We start from the raw sequence: 18,568 nt of genomic DNA, 5'->3' as shown, positions 1-18,568 counted from the left end.
ATAAACACTAGATTTACTTATAATTAGGTGGATAGTCATCAGCACTTGATCCGGTATGATGAGGGCATCTACTTCGACTATGACCATCGCCTCCGTAAAGCCTGCAACACCTAGGAGCATGCATATCCATTCTATTCAAGAAGCGGGTTATTTTGGGGCGACCTTTGGACACTCTCTTTAAGTGCGAATTAGGTATGTCTCTTGGTCCTTAAGACATCGACCATGTTGTTGGGTTCCCCAGTGTCTTAAACCGTGCTCTGTATACCTTTCTAATCTCATCCATCTTATATACCTCATGAACATATTGTTGCTAATCAAGGCATTGGTTCGCACAATACGCAAAGACATAGTGACAAGAAATTCGATCTGTCTAAAAATCACCACAATCACAATGCTGTTAATGAAGATTCACCATTAAAACTAATCATCAAGGGCTCCAAGAATTGATGATACAAGTAATTCTTACTCCGGAACAACAACACTACCTTTCCAAATTTCTTGGTTATGAATTTGACCTAGAATACAGACCTAGGAGAATCAACAAGGTTGTTGATGCCTTATCATAGCAAGGAGAGGACCATTTGTATCTATATGCATTAAGATCTCGATTCATAGATCTTTCAGTTCGAGAAATCAAAATAAGAGGATCGAACCATTTCTTCTATATCTTTCAAATTTGATAATTAGTGGTTGATCATGCATATGATTTAAAAACGATATAATTTCAGACGTTAAGTCCACCCTTATCTCCACTCTTCTGCGTGCTAATCAAGAAGCCAAAGAACTATTAGTATTTCAAGTAAAAAGCTAAAAAAGGGTGAACTCTCATTTGACTATACTTTTCGCGATGAAATCTTGTTATACAAAGGTAAATTCTAGGTTCCTAAATTTGACAACATCATGGAACTTCTCCTTCAACAATTTCACTCAACTACAACGGCAGGACATGGTGGTATTTTAAAGACATACAAAGGCATGGGAGAACTCTTCTTTTGGCCAGGGTTACGTTGGGATGTCACTTGATTCATCGATCAATGCGTGGATTGCCAATGTACAAAATATATTCCAACTAAACCTCAAGGGCTGCTCCAACCACTCCGAATTCCTGCAAGACCTTGGGATGATTTGAGCATGGATTTCATAACTAAGTTGCCCAACTCAGCGAGTTTTAGAACATTACTGATTGTAGTGGAAAGAATTAGCAAGACTACTCGTATTGCCACTCCCAAGACCGGCTTTACCGCTAAGATAGTGGCTCAAGAGTTTCTCAACATTATTTTTAAGTATCATGGTTTCCCTGCCACCATTGTTTCTGACCGCGACCCCTTGTTTTTGAGCCGCTTTTGGACACATCTTTTCCAAAGTTGTGACACTATTTCAAGGTACCATAGTCACAGCTCCCCTGTTCAAGATGTTGATGATCTGCTCAATACTCATGAGGTTTTTGATATGGAGCTGCATTTTCAGTTGCAACAGGCCCAAGACCAAACAAAATGTCGCCAAGTAGATTCACATAGGAGCGAAAAGTATTTCGAGGTGGGTGATTAGTTCCTCTTGAAGCTTCAACCATATAAGCGAGGATCGGTGCTTGTTCGTGATAATCTGAAGTTAAGTAAGCATTTTTATGGACCTTTTCAAGTACTGCAAAAAAGTGAGAACAGTAGCTTATAAGCTAGAACTCCCAGAAGGTAGTGCCATCCACCCGATTTTTCATGTTTCCTTGTTGAAGGAATAAAATGGTGAACCTACAAACGATGAGTTGATTAGTTCTCCTCCTTTCACATTGTCGTTTGAACCCCTGCCATCTAATATCATTGATAGCCATATCCTACGGAGTGATGCTGGGACCAAAGAGGTGCAAACCTAGTTGAATGGCAAGGAACTCTGAGAGAAGAGACGAACTGGGTAAATTGGGATGAACTTTCCAAGATGTATCCAAATAAAAACCTTGAGGACAAGATTATCGTAATGGGGAGGGGGGAGTGATTGATACAAGCCCAATTATGCCAAGCACTAGTCTCAGACTAACAAAGAAAAATGTGAAGAACAAAGAAGCAAGTACACAAAGTGAACCAGGACCACAACAAAAAAGCACAAGGGTGAAGGGGTCCCCAATGTGACTATGAAACTTAGAGTGGGTGCATCATAGTAGAGTAATGCAAAAGCAGAGTTAGTTACATAACAAACTTAGTGGATAATTAGTTAAATAGTAAGAAAGTTGAATGATAGAGTAGCAAAAAATTATACAACAATATTTTGGAGTCCTCCCTTACTCGAAAGGTGAATACTGTTATGGCGCCACCAACAACAACCGTGAAGTGTGAAGGTCATTGCTTTGCTCCTCCTCTTCTTCTCTTGTTTTTCTTCTCCTCGGCGCTGATCTTCTTATTTTCCTGCTCCTTTTCTTCTCGGCATCACTCCTCTTATTCTTAGCGCTGGTGCTCTTCCGGTGAGGAAGGTCAAAAGCCCTTGCTCAGCTGTTCCTCTTCTTCTCGGCGTTGGTTTTGGTAATACTTCTAAACTTTTTTTTTTCTAAAATAGGATTAGGGTCTGAGCTTTGTTATTATCATTTATAATGCTTGATTTTTTTGAACTTGTTATTAAAATTTATAAGGTTAATTTGTTATTCTAAACTTCTGATTATTATTTATTTATTCCTTTTATTTGGTTCTGATCTATTTTGATTTTAATTATATATAATGTTGATTTGTACTCCCTATTCGGGTCTTATTTGTTTAGAATTTTATTAAAATATGTTCCAATTATTGTTGTTTTTGTTCACTTTGTTTAGTTATGATTTATTCTGATTTTAATTAAAATACATTGATTCTTAATTATTGGTGATTTGTTGCTGAATATCATATGGAACTGTGATTCATGGAGATATTCAAGTTTTAGATTGGCCTACCAACTTCTTTATAACAACTAACAAGTAAACTTTTATCTCTTTTTACAAATTATTAGTAAAAGCTTGGTTTCCCCCCAAATTTCACCTGGTATAATTGTGGTCCAAAAATATTTAGGTTTTATTGGGTCTAGGGTCGGATTAAAATGTATAAAATAGCTAGGCCCGATACATATTTAAGGTTGGGTCTGGATTAGGACAAACCTGATTTTCACCCGACCTATATATACCCCTACTATATAAGCTCTACAAGCACCAATGGTGGTAAAGCTTTCGACAATGAAGTGTGTGTTTGGATTGACGTTTTATCAAATTGAAGTTTGAATGAAAGTGATTTTATAGAAGTGATTTTATAGAAATGATTTTGGGTAGAAGTGAGTTTATGTCAACATGATTTGTGTTTGGCAACTCTGATCTATATCAAAATTGATTTTGCTAAAATAAATAGTGTTTGAATAATATTAGTTAAAATCACTTTTAGATAGATAATTACTAAAACGGATATGATATTAAATTATAATATTTTTTTATACTTTTTTTGGTATGTTTTTTATATAGTATTTNNNGTGGGTGTTGTCATTGTCGCTGTGGGTGGTGCACGTGGTATGGTTGTGGTTGAGGTGGTCCGGAGGGGTGAAGGTCCTGCCCTAGTGCGCCAAGCGTCAGATTCGTCGTCGCAGTCTTGGAGTGGGGGTCCTTCGATCCCTCATCTCGGTAAGTAGCGACCTTTCCGAACCCCTCCCATGATTCATGTTCGTTTATTCTGCTTTAATGATGGGCACAGTCCATTGTGCGTCCTTTTAAAGGAGATATAGGAAGGTTATCTCCACGTAGGTTTGGTAGAATAGGACTACATAACATGTACGGTTTTTTTTAATGTAATTGATTTCTTGTTCTTTGTGCTTCATTTTTTATGTGTGTTAAAATAATCCTTGAAAGGTTAGTTAATATAAGTAATTTTTTGCTGTTGTAGTAGTTAATTAGAGAATCTGATTATAAGATTATTTTTTTGTTTGGAAAATAATATGATTGAGGAGGAAAAGAAATCCTGGGATAAGTACTACAAGTAAAACATAAACAAGTATAGACAATTAAATGTGGTCATATGCATGATGATTGTTGGTTTTGGAAAATTGAGGGTGCTATGGATACCAGCAGGATGGTAGGCAGGGCAATGAAAATATAGTTGTTGAGAAGGCACCTTGTTGGATTGCCCAGGTAGGTTCTTGTGATCCATTGGTTTGAACTTCGATGGCTCAGATGGTGTATAGCTTGTTAGTTTTTGTTTTGAAGTTAGTTAAGAAAGTTAGAGTTGGTGAGCTTTTTTTAGTAAATGGATGTATTGTTCAATCTTGTGTTTGGTTAAAAAGGGAAACACATGAATTAAATGAAGTCAATTTAGTAGAAGATAAGATGGTCGAATCTGTGTTGCTGGCTCTGCTTAGTCGAGATTTTTTTTCTTTTGTGTTGTGAATGTGTCGATGAATTCGCTAGTGATATGGTAGGTTAGTTAGTTAGTTATAATGTCGGCAGTGAAGAGGGTTTTATTTAAGTATAAAGAGTTGCTAAATTGTATGTTAGAAGGGTTTCAATGCAGCGGTTATGCATTATTTGTGGAGCAGAATATAGCCTCGTTATGGATGTTTGTGGGTGATTTTATGGATCTATAGCTGGTGTGATTATAAACTACATTTCTTTGGTTTGTATGTGTTCAGGCTAGAACGTCGGCCAGCTGTGTTCGATGGATTTCAGGCGCATGTTCAACATTGAGGGTGAAGACTCGGATGGGGGTAGTTCGGAGGATTACTGGGGACATTATTATGGGAGTGACGACGATTATGATGACGAGGAGAGCTTTGAGCCCAAGAGGGTCCCAAAGAGGGGAAGAAATGTGCAGCGGATGCTGTTGCTGATGAGGGGGCTGGCGGTGCAAATGATGTGGAAGGTGGAGGTCCAAGCTGGCAAGTCGTCGCAGAAGACTTCTTGGGTAGAGAGTTTGCTACCGAGGAGGATGCCTATGCTGCCTACAAGGAATTTGCTAGATTCAGGGGTTTTGGCGTTTGGAAAGGAGATGTAGGTCGTGTTAATGGGATTTTGATAAGGAGAGACTTTTTTGCCATCGACAAGGTACAAGACATCGTAACCACTATGATCGATCTGAGCGAGTGAGGGAGGAGAGGCCGGAGAGTTAAATGGACTGTAAGGCCAAATTGAAGATTTACTACGATATGCAACAGAGCGTGTGGAAGGTAAGAACCATCGTTGGCGAACACAACCACGAGCTTGCCCCAGCGATGTTTACACATCTCCTTCATAGTCATCAAAAGATGAGCGATGACGACAAGGCACAGGTTGATAGTTTCAAGTAGTTTGGGATTGCAACCTCTAAAATAATGGCTTACATGGCCGGGCATTCTGGTGGTTATGGTATGCTTCGATTTACAAAACAGGATTTGTATAATTATGTACATGGGCAAAAGCTTACGCGAATATGTGATGGGGATGCAGCAGCCACTATCGGTTACTTCGAGGGTAAGGCAAATGCAGACATGCTGACCTCGGCATGTTACACACGGACCCCGGACAATCGCTTGGGTAGCCTATTTTGGGCAGATGGGGAGATGATGGCGAACTATCAGCTATTCGGTGATGTTTTGGCGTTTGATTCTACGTATCGTTCTAACAAGTACAGGAAGCCGCTGGTGGTTTTTTCTGGGTCAAATCACCACAAACAAACATCCATTTTTAGGTTCGCGTTGCTAGAGGATGAAGAGGTACGCACTTATCGGTGGGTGTTGTTGAACCTGTTGGATGTCATGGGACATAAGAAGCCTTGTGTAGTAGTCACCGATGGGGACAAGGTGATGCGCACTACAATTGTAGATGTGATCTCGACCGCGAAACATAGATTGTGCGGTTGGCACCTGGAGAAGAATTGTGTCCAGAGGGTTAAGGAAACAGAATTCCGCAAGGTTTTTAAGAAAGCTCTCTATGCAAACTTGGAAATCAACGAGTTTGAGGAGTAATGGAAGATGGCTGTTGAGTTGCTTGGCCTACAAGATAACAGCTGGGTTTAGAGCACATATGAAAGTAGAGAAAGCTAGGGAGTGGCCTACTTGATGGTCACCTTCTGTGTGGGATACAGAACTGCAAGATGTAAAGCGATCAATGCTTTTGTTAAGGATTTTCTTAGATCAACTAATAGCATTTGGAACTTGTCCACAGTTTAGACCGGGTTGTAAAAGACTATCAGAATAATGAAGTAGCAGCCCAATTATATTCCACCTATTATAGTCCGGTGCTAACAATTGGACTTGATTCGATCGAGCTGTTTGCTTCAAAGGTGTATACAAGAGCAGTTTTTAGAGAAGTAAAGAAACAAATAAAGGGTGTGGTGACGTTATTGTTCCGGGCAGGGACAGCATTAGCACTACGTGTGTGTACAAGTTTTCGAAGATGGGGAAACCTAATAGGACATACAGGGTGTTGTATGATCCGAATGAGGAAAGGGTTGAGTGTGAATGTTCAATGTGGAATAGTAAGGGAATTTCTTGTAGTCATATATTCTGTGTGATGAAGTACGAGGGCTTAGAAAAAATACCGAGCGATCTTATCCTGGGTAGATGGTGCATAGATGCAAAGGATTGGAGATCGAAACCCCCCAAAAGTACAAAGGGCCATCAAAGACGCTTGCTTAGATATGGTGCCCTTTGTGGGGCGATGAGTGTGGTTGCAAAAATTGGGTCGGAAGATGCAAATAAGTTTGTTGTGGCTAGGGACGGCATTACATGTCTCGCAGAAGCTCTACAATGATGAGCGTACGAAAGGCTCGGAGGCCAGCTGGGTTTCCCTTTGCTATCCGGGCTGAAGGACCCGGTGGTGTCGAAGACAAAGGGGGCTCCGAGGAAGCGAAAGGAGATGCATCCAGGCAGCCATGGTAAGGTACCAATGAAGCGACGACGTTGCATGACCTGTGGTGTACCTGGTCATATGAACACGACATGCACGAGCCAGCGGGATCATGGTGTTGCTGGCACTGATGGTGGCGTGGTCCACAGTTTCGCAGAATGTTTGTCGGCGGAACCGAGTTCCCTGTGTGCAGTTGGGCAGACTCAAGGTGCTAACAAAGATGAGGTCAGTGTGCGAACTTATACAACCTTAGAGTACATACTGGTATGGTTTTTGAAATTGACCAATAACGAAGCCAAAAAATAGGGAACAATTAAATTCATGGTAGAAAAGTTGATGACATCAGGCGTGGAGTACATTTTTTTAGTGGTGAGGACAATAGTTGACATGGGTAGTAAAGTAGTACTTTCCATTTTACTTTTTGTGCTAGTGACACAAGATACATGGGATATGTGATACATAGCTTCTAATGTGTTGTGCATTATTCCTGTAAGGCGTTTTGTGTAGATCACATTTGGTTGCGTTGCACTTGGGCCAGGCGAGGAAAGAGTTTTTTTAGCCGCACATTAGCTGAGGCTTTTTTAGTTTACAGTATGCGTTTCATGAATTTAGCAATTGCTACTTTCCATATAACAAGAACAGGTGACAAATAGAGTCGAATAAGACATTGCATGCATACATAGGTAAATAGCAATGGTTGAGTTGTGATCAGGTTTTTAACAACTGTGTTCGTACATGTCAGGGCATTCAGTTGGGGAACGGTGGCATCAGGCAAACTGTATCAAATTGTGCTGAAACGAACTCAACCGAGTCAATTCATGGGCGTAGTCAGGCGTATTGCAACCCCCACATGGGTATCAGCGGTGAGGGTTCCAACATCTTTCTTGGGGGGCAACATCGAACAGTTTTTTGCTTCACAAGGTTGCTCGGGTCACCAAGGGGGTCTCATGGACTAGCAGCCAACCCAAGTACGTCTAACCCCACAAGGCGCACCAATAAAGAGTTGTTTGAGCAGTGGCTAACATAGGTATGCTTGGATGCGTGCAGTTTGCTTTATGTTCGGATAGCTAATATTTGTGTATTCAGTTTCAACAGTTCTTGCTTTTCACGTGTGTTCTATGTCCCCGTATACAGAATGTCGTGGGAAGATGGTGTGCAACATGAGACAAGGGTTAGTACCTTTTGCCTCTGCTGGTGCTTCTTTCGTATTTAATTTTTTTAATCAGTAGATAATTGCTTTGCAGTTAGTGGATAATTACTTAATAAGGTGATTGGCGCTGGTTAATAATCTCATATATATTTGATTGATTGATTCTCACAGGAAGGCATACTTAATTTAGAAGAAGCCGTTTGGCGGTAATTAATCTTTGCTGATATGTAACTATCCAACAAATGAACCTCAATTCACGCATTCACTATTAATATGAACTTGATTTGTAATACTAGAATGCACATTGGTTTTTGTCTCTTGATGAATTCCATGAGTCCAGAACGCAAAGCACTTTGAAATTTCCCCAGTAACTGTGTGTTATGTTAGATTGAAATTAGCGAAAATGCAGAAATGGTTTTGGAGATTTGCATCAACTTTTGTTTCTGTTCTACTGTTAGTAGGATTGTTTCTTCTAGTTATTTACTTTGAATTATTTCTATTTGTCTGTTGATAGCATTGGCTGCTGTTTCTAGTTTATTTCATAGCAATTAGCGCCAAATTTTAGTATGTGAGATAGATAAGGCTATTTTGGTAGGGTAGTTTATGATAGTTTGTGGTAAAATGAGAGTATGGTGGGTTAAGAGTTTAGGGTTTGGTTAGAAAGGTGCAGGTTCTATAATAGTGTCATTCATGGTTTGTAGGGTATCTGGGTATGATATAGGTTAAATACATGTTCTTAAGGTTGGTGAGGTTGTGCTTTGACAGTGAGGAGCACTGACGTTGTCATAATCTTCTCTTGGAGACCCATCTTTCACTTGAAACATTCCCCTTCAAATGTGATGAGTAATCAAGTATTCATATCTCACACTAAAGATCTCAAATTGATTTCTCACTTACTTTCTTTGGGCACCCACCTTTTTCGGCTTTTTTATTTTAAATTTACTTTTTTTTACCCGCAGCTTTATTTGGATTGCTGAGACCCTTTTATGTCCTTGGGGGTGTTTCATTATTTCACAAGTTTTTGGCTTTGCACTCAACAAATTGACAGAGGTGTTGGGGTCATAGTAATACATTAACTTTGTTTTATTAACTTTGTTTCTCCAAACTAAATGATGCCTTGTTTATGTTCCTCGGCTTTGGATCTTTGTAAGTTTGTACAGTTGACTGAATTCGGATTACATACGAGTCTCCCAAGTGTTTGGAGTAATATGAAGCTGCAATTATTGTTAAGCATTACTTTTCTTGCATTTTCCCTCCTTTTTTCGCTTATGTTTTTCTTTTTTAATATTGTTTTCTATTTTCTGTTATGCAGAGTGACTCATATAGAAGAATATGTTTGAGAGATGTACCTTGCTTTAGATGCAGATATGTTTTCCTCCAAGGTTGTGGATGATTGAGGATTTTGTTCGCATCTTTTGATATTTTGGGGTGGTTGTTTTAGGGACATTGTTCCAGTGGTATTTCTTTTCACGGGTGGATAGTCAGGGTTAGTTGAAGATGATAGGAATAATTGGGAATGAAATCGGAATGTAGTGTTTGCCTGAATTTTGTACTTGCAACTGGTGTTTGGATAGTTCTATGGTACTGCAAGGCCATTGTTAACCTTTAAATTTTCTGCTGACTCATGCAATGTTCTAATCCATGATGGGGTTGTTCTGAATGAATTTTGTGCTCAAGTATTTAAGATGTATGCAGCTCATGTGGAAATTGTATACTGTGCATGGATGAATGCTTAACACGCGAAAAAAGAGTGCAGGTTGATTGTTGTGATATGTGCTTATGCGACTGTGTACGTGATTGCTGATAATAATTAAGGTAATGGGCTGAGAAATTTTTGTTGGATAAAGTGTTTGTTGGTTCCAATTGTGGGCTTCTGGTTATGAATGGTCTCTTACGTTCCACATGAAAATTAGCCTTGGCATATGAGCAAAGCTTAATTAAACCATGGTTGGATGGATTTGGCAGTGGATTTGAACCCAGTTTAATTTTGGATTTAGGATGCAAGAGGTAGTTATGGAAAAAGTTATTAACCCATAGGTTTTGAAATATTTTTAACTTAAACATGGTTTTCCGATTTATAATAGACTTTCAGAAATTATATTTAAACTTAAAATACTACTATTCAGAATTTATAATTTTATGTAATTTTAAAAATAAAAAAGACCTTTCAATTTAAATTCTGTTCACATTCTAAATTTTTCACACGACCCAGGAAATAAATTTATTTTCAACTAAATATACTGTTAATCAGTATTTTCACATTTCATAATCGGTAAGATATGATGCAACTAATTAATTTGTCACCATTCAGGTAACGAAAATAATCTTGACTACGAAAAGTTTGTCTACATGAGTTCGGAGATACAAAAATTTGAAAAATATTATCTAGACTTATTTTCATAAGAATAGTGCTAATTTGTGGTTCTTTAGGTTTTATTTATTTTACTTAAGTGCACCTAATAACTCAAAAGAATATTTTAAAAGAAATTTATTCCTATAAACGCTAACATCTCAGTTACATGGTCATGTGGAATAGACTTTTACAATGTCCGTTTAGTTACACAGTGCAAACAAAAAAGAATTTGTTAATATTTATTTAAAAAATGGAGTTATATTAAAAATAAATTTACTGAGATTCATTTGTGGATCGTACAACATAGATGATGCCAAGGGCGTCCTAACCATTTAAAGGTCTTCCCTTTCCTTGAAACCAAGCCCCGACCCAAGGTCACAATACGTCCACTACAACATGGAGTCAGGGAGGCACCGTTTTTACGGTGTACGCAAGGGGCGAATTCCTGGGATATACACGAGTTGGGCGGATTGTAAGCGGCAAGTGAATGGGTTCAAGGACTGTGAGTTCAAGGGCTTCGCTGATGTTGATGAGGCCGAGAGTTGGTTCGTGCTGGCAGTGTTTTGTTAGTACCGCCACCCCCACCCCCACCGAAACCCCATCACCCCCCTCCACCATCACCACCACGGTTGGGTTTGCTAGGTAGCTCAGCAATAGTGGGTGGAAGTTCTCTGTCAACACAACTGCATCTAATGGAGATCCTCTCATCATACACGGTTGGAAGCAGGCGGCGGTCATTCAAGCAACGATTCAATGTTCAAAGGTAGATTCGAATCCTTGGTTACACTTTGATTAGGCTGTTGATGTTCATTTGGTTTGGTAATGTGCATGTTTGTTATCGTGTTCTAAGTCATCTACCTTGGTCCCCTTTGTGGCATTACAGGTAAGGCGGTTGGACGAGATTCATTGGGGGCTAATTTCGTTATCAATGAAGACATGGAAGTGTATCTTATTCGAGTTTGTTCCCAGTTGCGTCTTGAGTACCACATTTTTTTAAGCTACATTTGAAAAGCATAGCCTATTCATAGAATAGGCTACGCTTTTCTCCGTGTTGCCTTTTTATAAGAGAAAAGAATACACAATTGTAGCATCATTTAAAAAGTGTAGCCTTAGGTATTATAGAAATCACTTATAAAGCGTAGCCGTAGGTTGATATATATGGGTTCACTTTTCGTATCAAAGGGAACGCTTTTAAAAAGTAACTTATTTATTATGTTTTGGGTGCGCTTCAAAAGTGATGCCTAATGTATGTAGGGCCAAATCCTAACACTTAGTGAAATTTTTATTCTCCCTTCAATTATATTCCCTCCAACGTAACCCTCTCACACCAAATATAAACCAACACTTAGTTAATTTTTATCCCCTTCTCACCATATTCCATATTAATAAATTTTTATCCCCTTTTCACCAACACTTAAAACGTGACCTAGCCTCCTTTCTCCCTTTTCCCCTTTTCCCCTTCGCTCGCCATTTAGCTTCACCGAAAATCAGAGAAAGCTCACCCTCATGCCGTCACTCATCATCCTTTTCCCCTCTTCCCCACGCTGTCACTCATCACCCTCATGCCGTCACCTTCGCCCCTCTTCCCCACTCCCCACTCCATACTCACCACTCACGCATACCACTTCGCCACTGGAGAATCATCGCTCCTCTTCATCCTTCTGCTCTGGCTGTCACTTTGAGCTCACCATCGGAAAGAACCGCGTTCATCCTCTCTTTGCTCATTGTCGTCGAGAAGGTATGTATTCACCTTCATTTTGTTCTAAAATTTGAGAGGGTTCCGATTTTAGGGTTCCGATTTGATTCACTTTTTGCTTATCAGCTTGCATTGTTTGATTTGATAGGGGTGTTCTCAAGAACAGGGCTATTATAATGGCATTTGTGTGCAACAGTGCTACTCTGTGAATTTGCTTCAACTTGCATTTTTCTTACTCTGGTTTGTGCATGCCTTCAATTTTGGTTCTTATGATTTTGTGCGTGCGTGTGTGTTCAGCTGCTTGAAAATGAAATCATTAGTTGGTGTTTATTCAGTTCTGTTCTATTCTGATTAAGCTTTTGAATTCCATTATATTGTTTATTTGATGTTGTCGTGAATTGTGATAAGACAACTGGAAAAGCATACACAAATTTGTACTGATATTGGGTGTGTTGTAGTGTTGAGCTGAGAATCTTGATGCGTATTAGAAAGTAGTATTATGACATTGACTTCAGGTAGCTAAAGAAAGTGTCTAGTTCCAGTTGTTGGGTGATTTGTTATGATAACTCTAGATTTGTTTGAAGGAAAACTTTGGATGATTTGTTCTTAAATTGGCTTATGACCAATTAACAGCTTCTGTAACTAATCTTTTTATGCATGCTCACTGACATATTAGAGATGCATACCTATGTAAGACACTTTTATGGCAAACCTTATGCATTTTTATTCATGTTCTTAACAAAATAAACTAAATATTTTGGTATAATAGCTCTAGTTGCTAGGCTGAGTATCCTATAAAGTATAAACTAGACTTGAAGATTATATAGTTGCAATACTGGAATCACTCTTGCTGAATGTGACATCTTAATGGTCATGTTCATGGAATGAAATTATATCTAAAGTTGCAACATAATAATTATATTGCAATAATGTAATGAATTGTGATTTTTTTAACTCTCTTTTTACATATTTAATATAATTAGTGTCATTTCAAGTGATAAAGACATAAATTAAAAACATATATTTCATAGTGATATGATATATTTTGCTCGCTATGATTTGTATATGATTTTCAAATTGAGGTCGTGATACAAATTTAATTAGTTTTTATTTGTTTCCATTGAGCAAAATTCAAGCAAAACATACTGTGATCACAGGCATCCATTTTCCATAACCTCTGCCCCGGATGATAATTACCCAAGCGTTCATATTAAGATACTTGGTGATTAGACTAGAAATCTGAAAGCCAAATTTGTTAAGGTGAATTAATCTTTATTTGTTTATTTATGTTCCTATCAAAATATTGGTTTCTCGTATGGTAAGTAACTAAGTCTATTGCTTTGCTGAATTCTATCAGGCGTGCCAACCACCCCTCAATGGCCAGAGTAGACTTCTAAGAGCTGACTGCATCAAAGAAGACAGCCAACCGAGGTGAGCCCAAATCGAAGTGGGGAAATTATGATGCCAAGTGATTAATATTTTACAAAACTACGTTATTAAAGCTAGCTATTCTGGACCTATTTAGGTGTTTATGCATTTTATCTATCTATTAATTAGTAAGAAAATTGAAGTACACAAATAGTCATAGGCTGTTATCAGATTGGGCTGCTATCAGATTGCTTGAGAAATAGATATTATACAAATGAACTTATTCAGACATCTGGTGGCCGATTTTGTGTTTTCTTTTTATTATATATTTTTTCTAATGGAATATTTGAATGTAGATGTTTTATGCTGAATCAAATTAATGAGCTGAAGCAGTTAAAAAGCAGAGAGTGAAATAGAGTTTCTCTGAAAAATTTAATCATGCGAATTTCGTAGATTACATAATTGAATTCTGAATCTAACTTGTATCCATATCTACAATTACTATTTCTTGAACAATTTGGTGGATTGAGTTTAGAATTTTTTAACATGCGTTGTTCACTTTCCAAGAAGTGATTAGATGCATCCAAGTTGGTTTCAAAACTTGTTGGTTTTTTCTGATTTGAATTCTTCTTCTTTTTTTCTTACGAGATTCATGGTTTGGATTTAAATTCTGGTTTGTCGTCAGATTTAATTAGTATAGATACTATGCAAATTTAATTATTTTTATTCCAACTGTTTGATCATTTGCTTGTTCCTGATTTGAGCTACAATAGTCAATAGGTTATTGAATTTAGAATGCTAAGTAATGCCATTCAAATAAGCTTAATGAATATCTTATATAGTTGTTTCTGAATTGTGACTTCAACTCTTTAGAATATTTTATCACTTGAGAAATTATACTATGTTATAGTTGGTGTTCTGAAGACAAAACCAGAGTATAAACTCTATTTGGTTTGTGCATTGCTTCAAAACTTGTTGATTTTTTCTACTTTGGATTCTTCTTTTTTCCTCGTGAGATTCATGCTTTGGATTTGAATTTTGGGCTGTTATAAGATTCCTTGAGAATAGATACCATAATTTTTCTGGTTTTTCTGATTTGTCTGGTTTTGTTTTTTCATTATGTAATTTCATGCAAAGTTTGAGCTTCTTATAATGTTAAAATAAAAAAGGAAGAAAAATGTTATTATGCACTGTTTGTCACTTGCACAATACACTTGAGGAAGAAATATGTTAATTACTTTTTTCTTGTTGTACTTTTTCAAATTATAATTATTTTTCTATATAATTATGCAGGATAATTCTGAAGATGCGAGTGAAGATTGAGATACTTATCATGATGGTTTATTGACAAAGATGGAAATTGAAAGATGTATGGTTGATGATGATGTCTTTTATTAGAAGCTAAGATACATTTATATGATATAATATTTTGGTTTTTCCTAGATTATTAGTAGTAAACTCTAAGTGCATTATATGAATATACTTATTCTAGTTTGAGATGTATGAATACTTAAAATTACTGTTTATATATATATATATATATAAACAGAAATTTTTTAAAAAAAATGAGGGACAAAAGGCTACACTTATATAGAGTAGCTATAGGTATACTAATTGCTACATTTATAAAGTGATGCAGTAGCCCTGAAAAGTGTAGTCTATTCTTTAGAATTATGGTAACCATTAGTGCTGAAAAGCATAGCCTTAGGTCCTGAACAGCATCACTTAAAAAGTGTACCCTATTCTCAAAGGTCAGAAACGTAGCCTTTGATATAGAAAAGCGTAGCCTTTGAGAATATGCAACACTAGTATAGGCATCGCCTACCAAAGTGTCTCCGAAGCCTAAAAAGCGTAGCCTTTTCCTAAGGCATCATTTTTTTTCATTTTTGGCTACACTTTTCAGGTGTACCTGAATGGGTGTTTTTCTTGTAGTGCGGTCTTTACTAGGCGTGAGTTTTACTCCTAGAATGGCGAGCAATTACATGGTTTTTGGGTCGTGCTTCAGTCTGCGCAACATGGTGTCAACTGGGTGGTACAACGATGTTTCTCAGAGGACGAAGTGGAGGCAAGGCAAGATGCTGCCTTTCAAATACTGGAGAAAGTGTTGACAATGATGGGAAGGAAAATTTGTGATTACAACTTCAGAAAGGTTGGTGCTTTGCAGCAAGGCGTTGAGGATCTAGAAAGACAGATATCTACCCTTCCGTACCACAGAATTCGTGAGCTTCAGGACGAGAACCAAAGGATGTGGTCTGAGTTAGAAATGTTTCACAAGATGTTCGACGAGTAACTGTTGGACTTAGTTTATGGTAGTTTAATTTGGATTGAATTTGGTTGGTTTGCTTTATGTTGTTAATTGTGTTTAAGTTATCTTAAACTAAGTTGTTTGGTTTATCATCTTGAAGTTGTGTGTGTTGTATAATTCATGTCTGAAGTCTAATTATGATTATGTAAAGGTTATTATGATTATGCAAAGGGTGTGCGGAATTGCAAATGACCTTTCGTTCATGTCGTTTGATCTTTAAATATCTATCAACATAATACTCAAATGCAAAGTTGATTACACTTGATGCTGAGACATTTTGCTCCAAGTACCTTTCCCCAGTGACTAGTCTTGTCACTTTTCAAGTCATGCCACTCTGGAGGCAACACGTGTTAATGTAATACTATGTCGAGCTCAATTCAGCACTGCTGAATAAAAGTTTTTCAGCACCATAGCATAACCCTAATAGTGTTTACGACAAGTGGTTAAATTAGAGATATAGGGTGGGAACCGAGTTAACACAGGTTTTCAGCAGCATTTATTTACCAGACCCCCGTGTAATGCATGTTGCGCATCAGAGCCCACATTCCACATTTCTATGGTGCCTCCCCCCCAACGACCATTGACCTTTTGTTCTATTTTCCATTTCTTTAGTGAGCTATAACCCTGTATGGCCACAGGGTTGCAAGTAAACGGTTTTCATAATACTAAAAACTATCTGGTGGTGTATTGGGCCTTGTATTTCTTAGTGGACCGACGTTCTACTAAAGGGCTACAACTATAAGTTCCTTCCACACTTTCCAAGTTTTAGAGTTGCACCTTTAATGACCAACCAAGTTTTCTCCTATCATTTTAAAATTGTTGTGGAGTTGACATGCTTGATTCTGAGGTTGTAGTTGGGTGTCATAATCTGTCTTGCAAGAAACCCCAAAACATTAAACTAAAACAGAACATGACACATGACAATACGAAATCACTAAACCAACGATAGACTTTTTTCCTTCTACAGCCCCCTGTACATCAAAAAGGCATCGGGCCAACACAGATGCAACATAAAGGCTTAAATATGTACATGATCATAACACGTCAAAGGGCGATCCCAAAAAATCATTTGTCCAAACGGAAACCAAATAGAAGGGCTATCCAAAAAATAACTGCCCCAACGAGTCCGAAACAATTGGGCAATCCTAAAAATAGTTGCCCCAAGATAATGGAAACAGAAGGGCGATCCAAAAAATAACATCCCCAAGGTTACCGAGTACAAAATATTTACCACAGGGACTTGTCCTACCAAAAGACACGCATAGTCTACATAGTTTTCATCTGCCAGTGTGCAAATGCTTTGGAGATGAATTCCTATGCAATTTGATTGTGAAACTTCATAATCAAATCCACCGTTAAGCGCATTCGAGTAGAGGCGTTGACATACTGAAATGACTCATCATAACATTAGCACCGAGGTTAGTAACTTGCTAGTGGTGGCATTCAACACAAGAAATAGTATTACTTCAAACGGAAAATTGTTAAGATGCTTCTCACCGTACCTGCACCCCGTAATCTTGCCACAGGTGCGCTCGAATCATCCATTGTGTGACCCACACACCACAGTCTATGTTGTAATGCCACAAGTTTTCATAGTTGAGAACGTTTGTGAGGTCAGCATGAAACTGAGAAGACATCACAACACTGGGTATTCGATGTAATAATGAAAGTAGGCAAAATACCGAGGTGTAGGATCTTACGATTTTTCTTCCTGTTGAGGCACATCAGGCTCTTCAAATTCGAACACAGAGAACCTAAGACACATCGCCCCGTCTCCGGAGAGCCAGGACTTTCCCAGCATCATTCCCTCCAGGTAAAGTGCTTACAAAATGTAAAGAAGAAGCATTGTTACTCGACGGTGATGGATGGATATCATAGGCATTGGGGTTATGTACTAGTGCCAAATAACTAGAAGGGCTTACCACGCGCAGCATAGCCATTTTTCTTGCTTCCGCTTCACGTGGGTCTCAAAGTGAGTCTAAGTAGATCAGCTTTTACCGAGCGACATCGATTATTATTAGGTACCAGTGTTGGTCACACCACATGGGCTGATACACCTGTAAAGACCACGTAGCCAAACTCAAAGTACAAGGCAGGAAAATGTGCAACCACTATACGAATACAAGAAAACTGGTGGCGGTGACCATACCCTGGTTGCCTGGTCAACCTTACTGCGCATGTAGTTGTTACGTATCGATGTCATGTTCGCCGAGGTCAGAGTCTGATGAGCGGATAATTTATACGCTTTTTGGCATTGTTTTTAGTATGTTTTTAGTATGATTTAGTTAGTATTTATTATATTTTTATTAGTTTTTAAATAAAAATTATATTTCTGGACTTTACTACAAGTTTGTGTGTTTTTCTATAATTTCAGGTATTTTCTGGCTGAAATTGAGGGAGCTGAGCAAAAATCTGCTTTAGGCTGAAAAAGGACTGCAGATGCTGTTGGATTCTGACCTCCCTGCACTCGAAATGGATTTTCTGGAGCTACAAGAGTCCAAATGGCGCGCTCTTAATTGCGTTGGAAAGTAGACATTTAGGGCTTTCCAGCAATATATAATAGTCTATACTTTGCTCAAGGATAGATGACATAAACTGGCGTTCAACGCCAGTTCCATGTTGTAATCTGGCGTCAAACGCTAGAAACAGGTTACAAATTGGAGTTGAACGCTAGAAACATGTTACAACCTGGCGTTCAACTCCAGAAATAGCCTAGTCATGTGAGAAGCTTAAGTCTCAGCCCCAGCACACACCAAGTGGGCCCCAAAAGTGGATTTCTGCACCAATTATCTTAGTTTATTCATTTTCTGTAAACCTAGGTTACTAGTTTAGTATTTAAACAACTTTTAGAGATTTATTTTGCACCTAATGACATTTTAGAT

At 38.1% G+C, this 18,568-nt stretch overlaps 1 protein-coding gene and 1 long non-coding RNA gene across 2 annotated transcripts; both read left to right on the top strand.

Annotated features, from left to right (window-relative positions):
* On the top strand, positions 5,299-5,931 carry LOC107610810 (protein FAR1-RELATED SEQUENCE 5-like). The gene has a single exon (XM_016312811.1). The coding sequence runs from the start codon at positions 5,299-5,301 to the stop codon at positions 5,929-5,931; it is 633 nt and encodes a 210-aa protein (XP_016168297.1).
* Positions 13,166-14,860, top strand: LOC110265438. Its single transcript, XR_002351585.1, has 3 exons — positions 13,166-13,273; positions 13,371-13,444; positions 14,675-14,860. It is a non-coding gene; the product is annotated as an uncharacterized LOC110265438 (long non-coding RNA).

The sequence above is a fragment of the Arachis ipaensis genome, chromosome B08, assembly GCF_000816755.2.
Source record: "Arachis ipaensis cultivar K30076 chromosome B08, Araip1.1, whole genome shotgun sequence".
NCBI lineage: Eukaryota > Viridiplantae > Streptophyta > Magnoliopsida > Fabales > Fabaceae > Arachis > Arachis ipaensis.
This window is presented reverse-complemented; position numbering and strand designations above follow the sequence as displayed.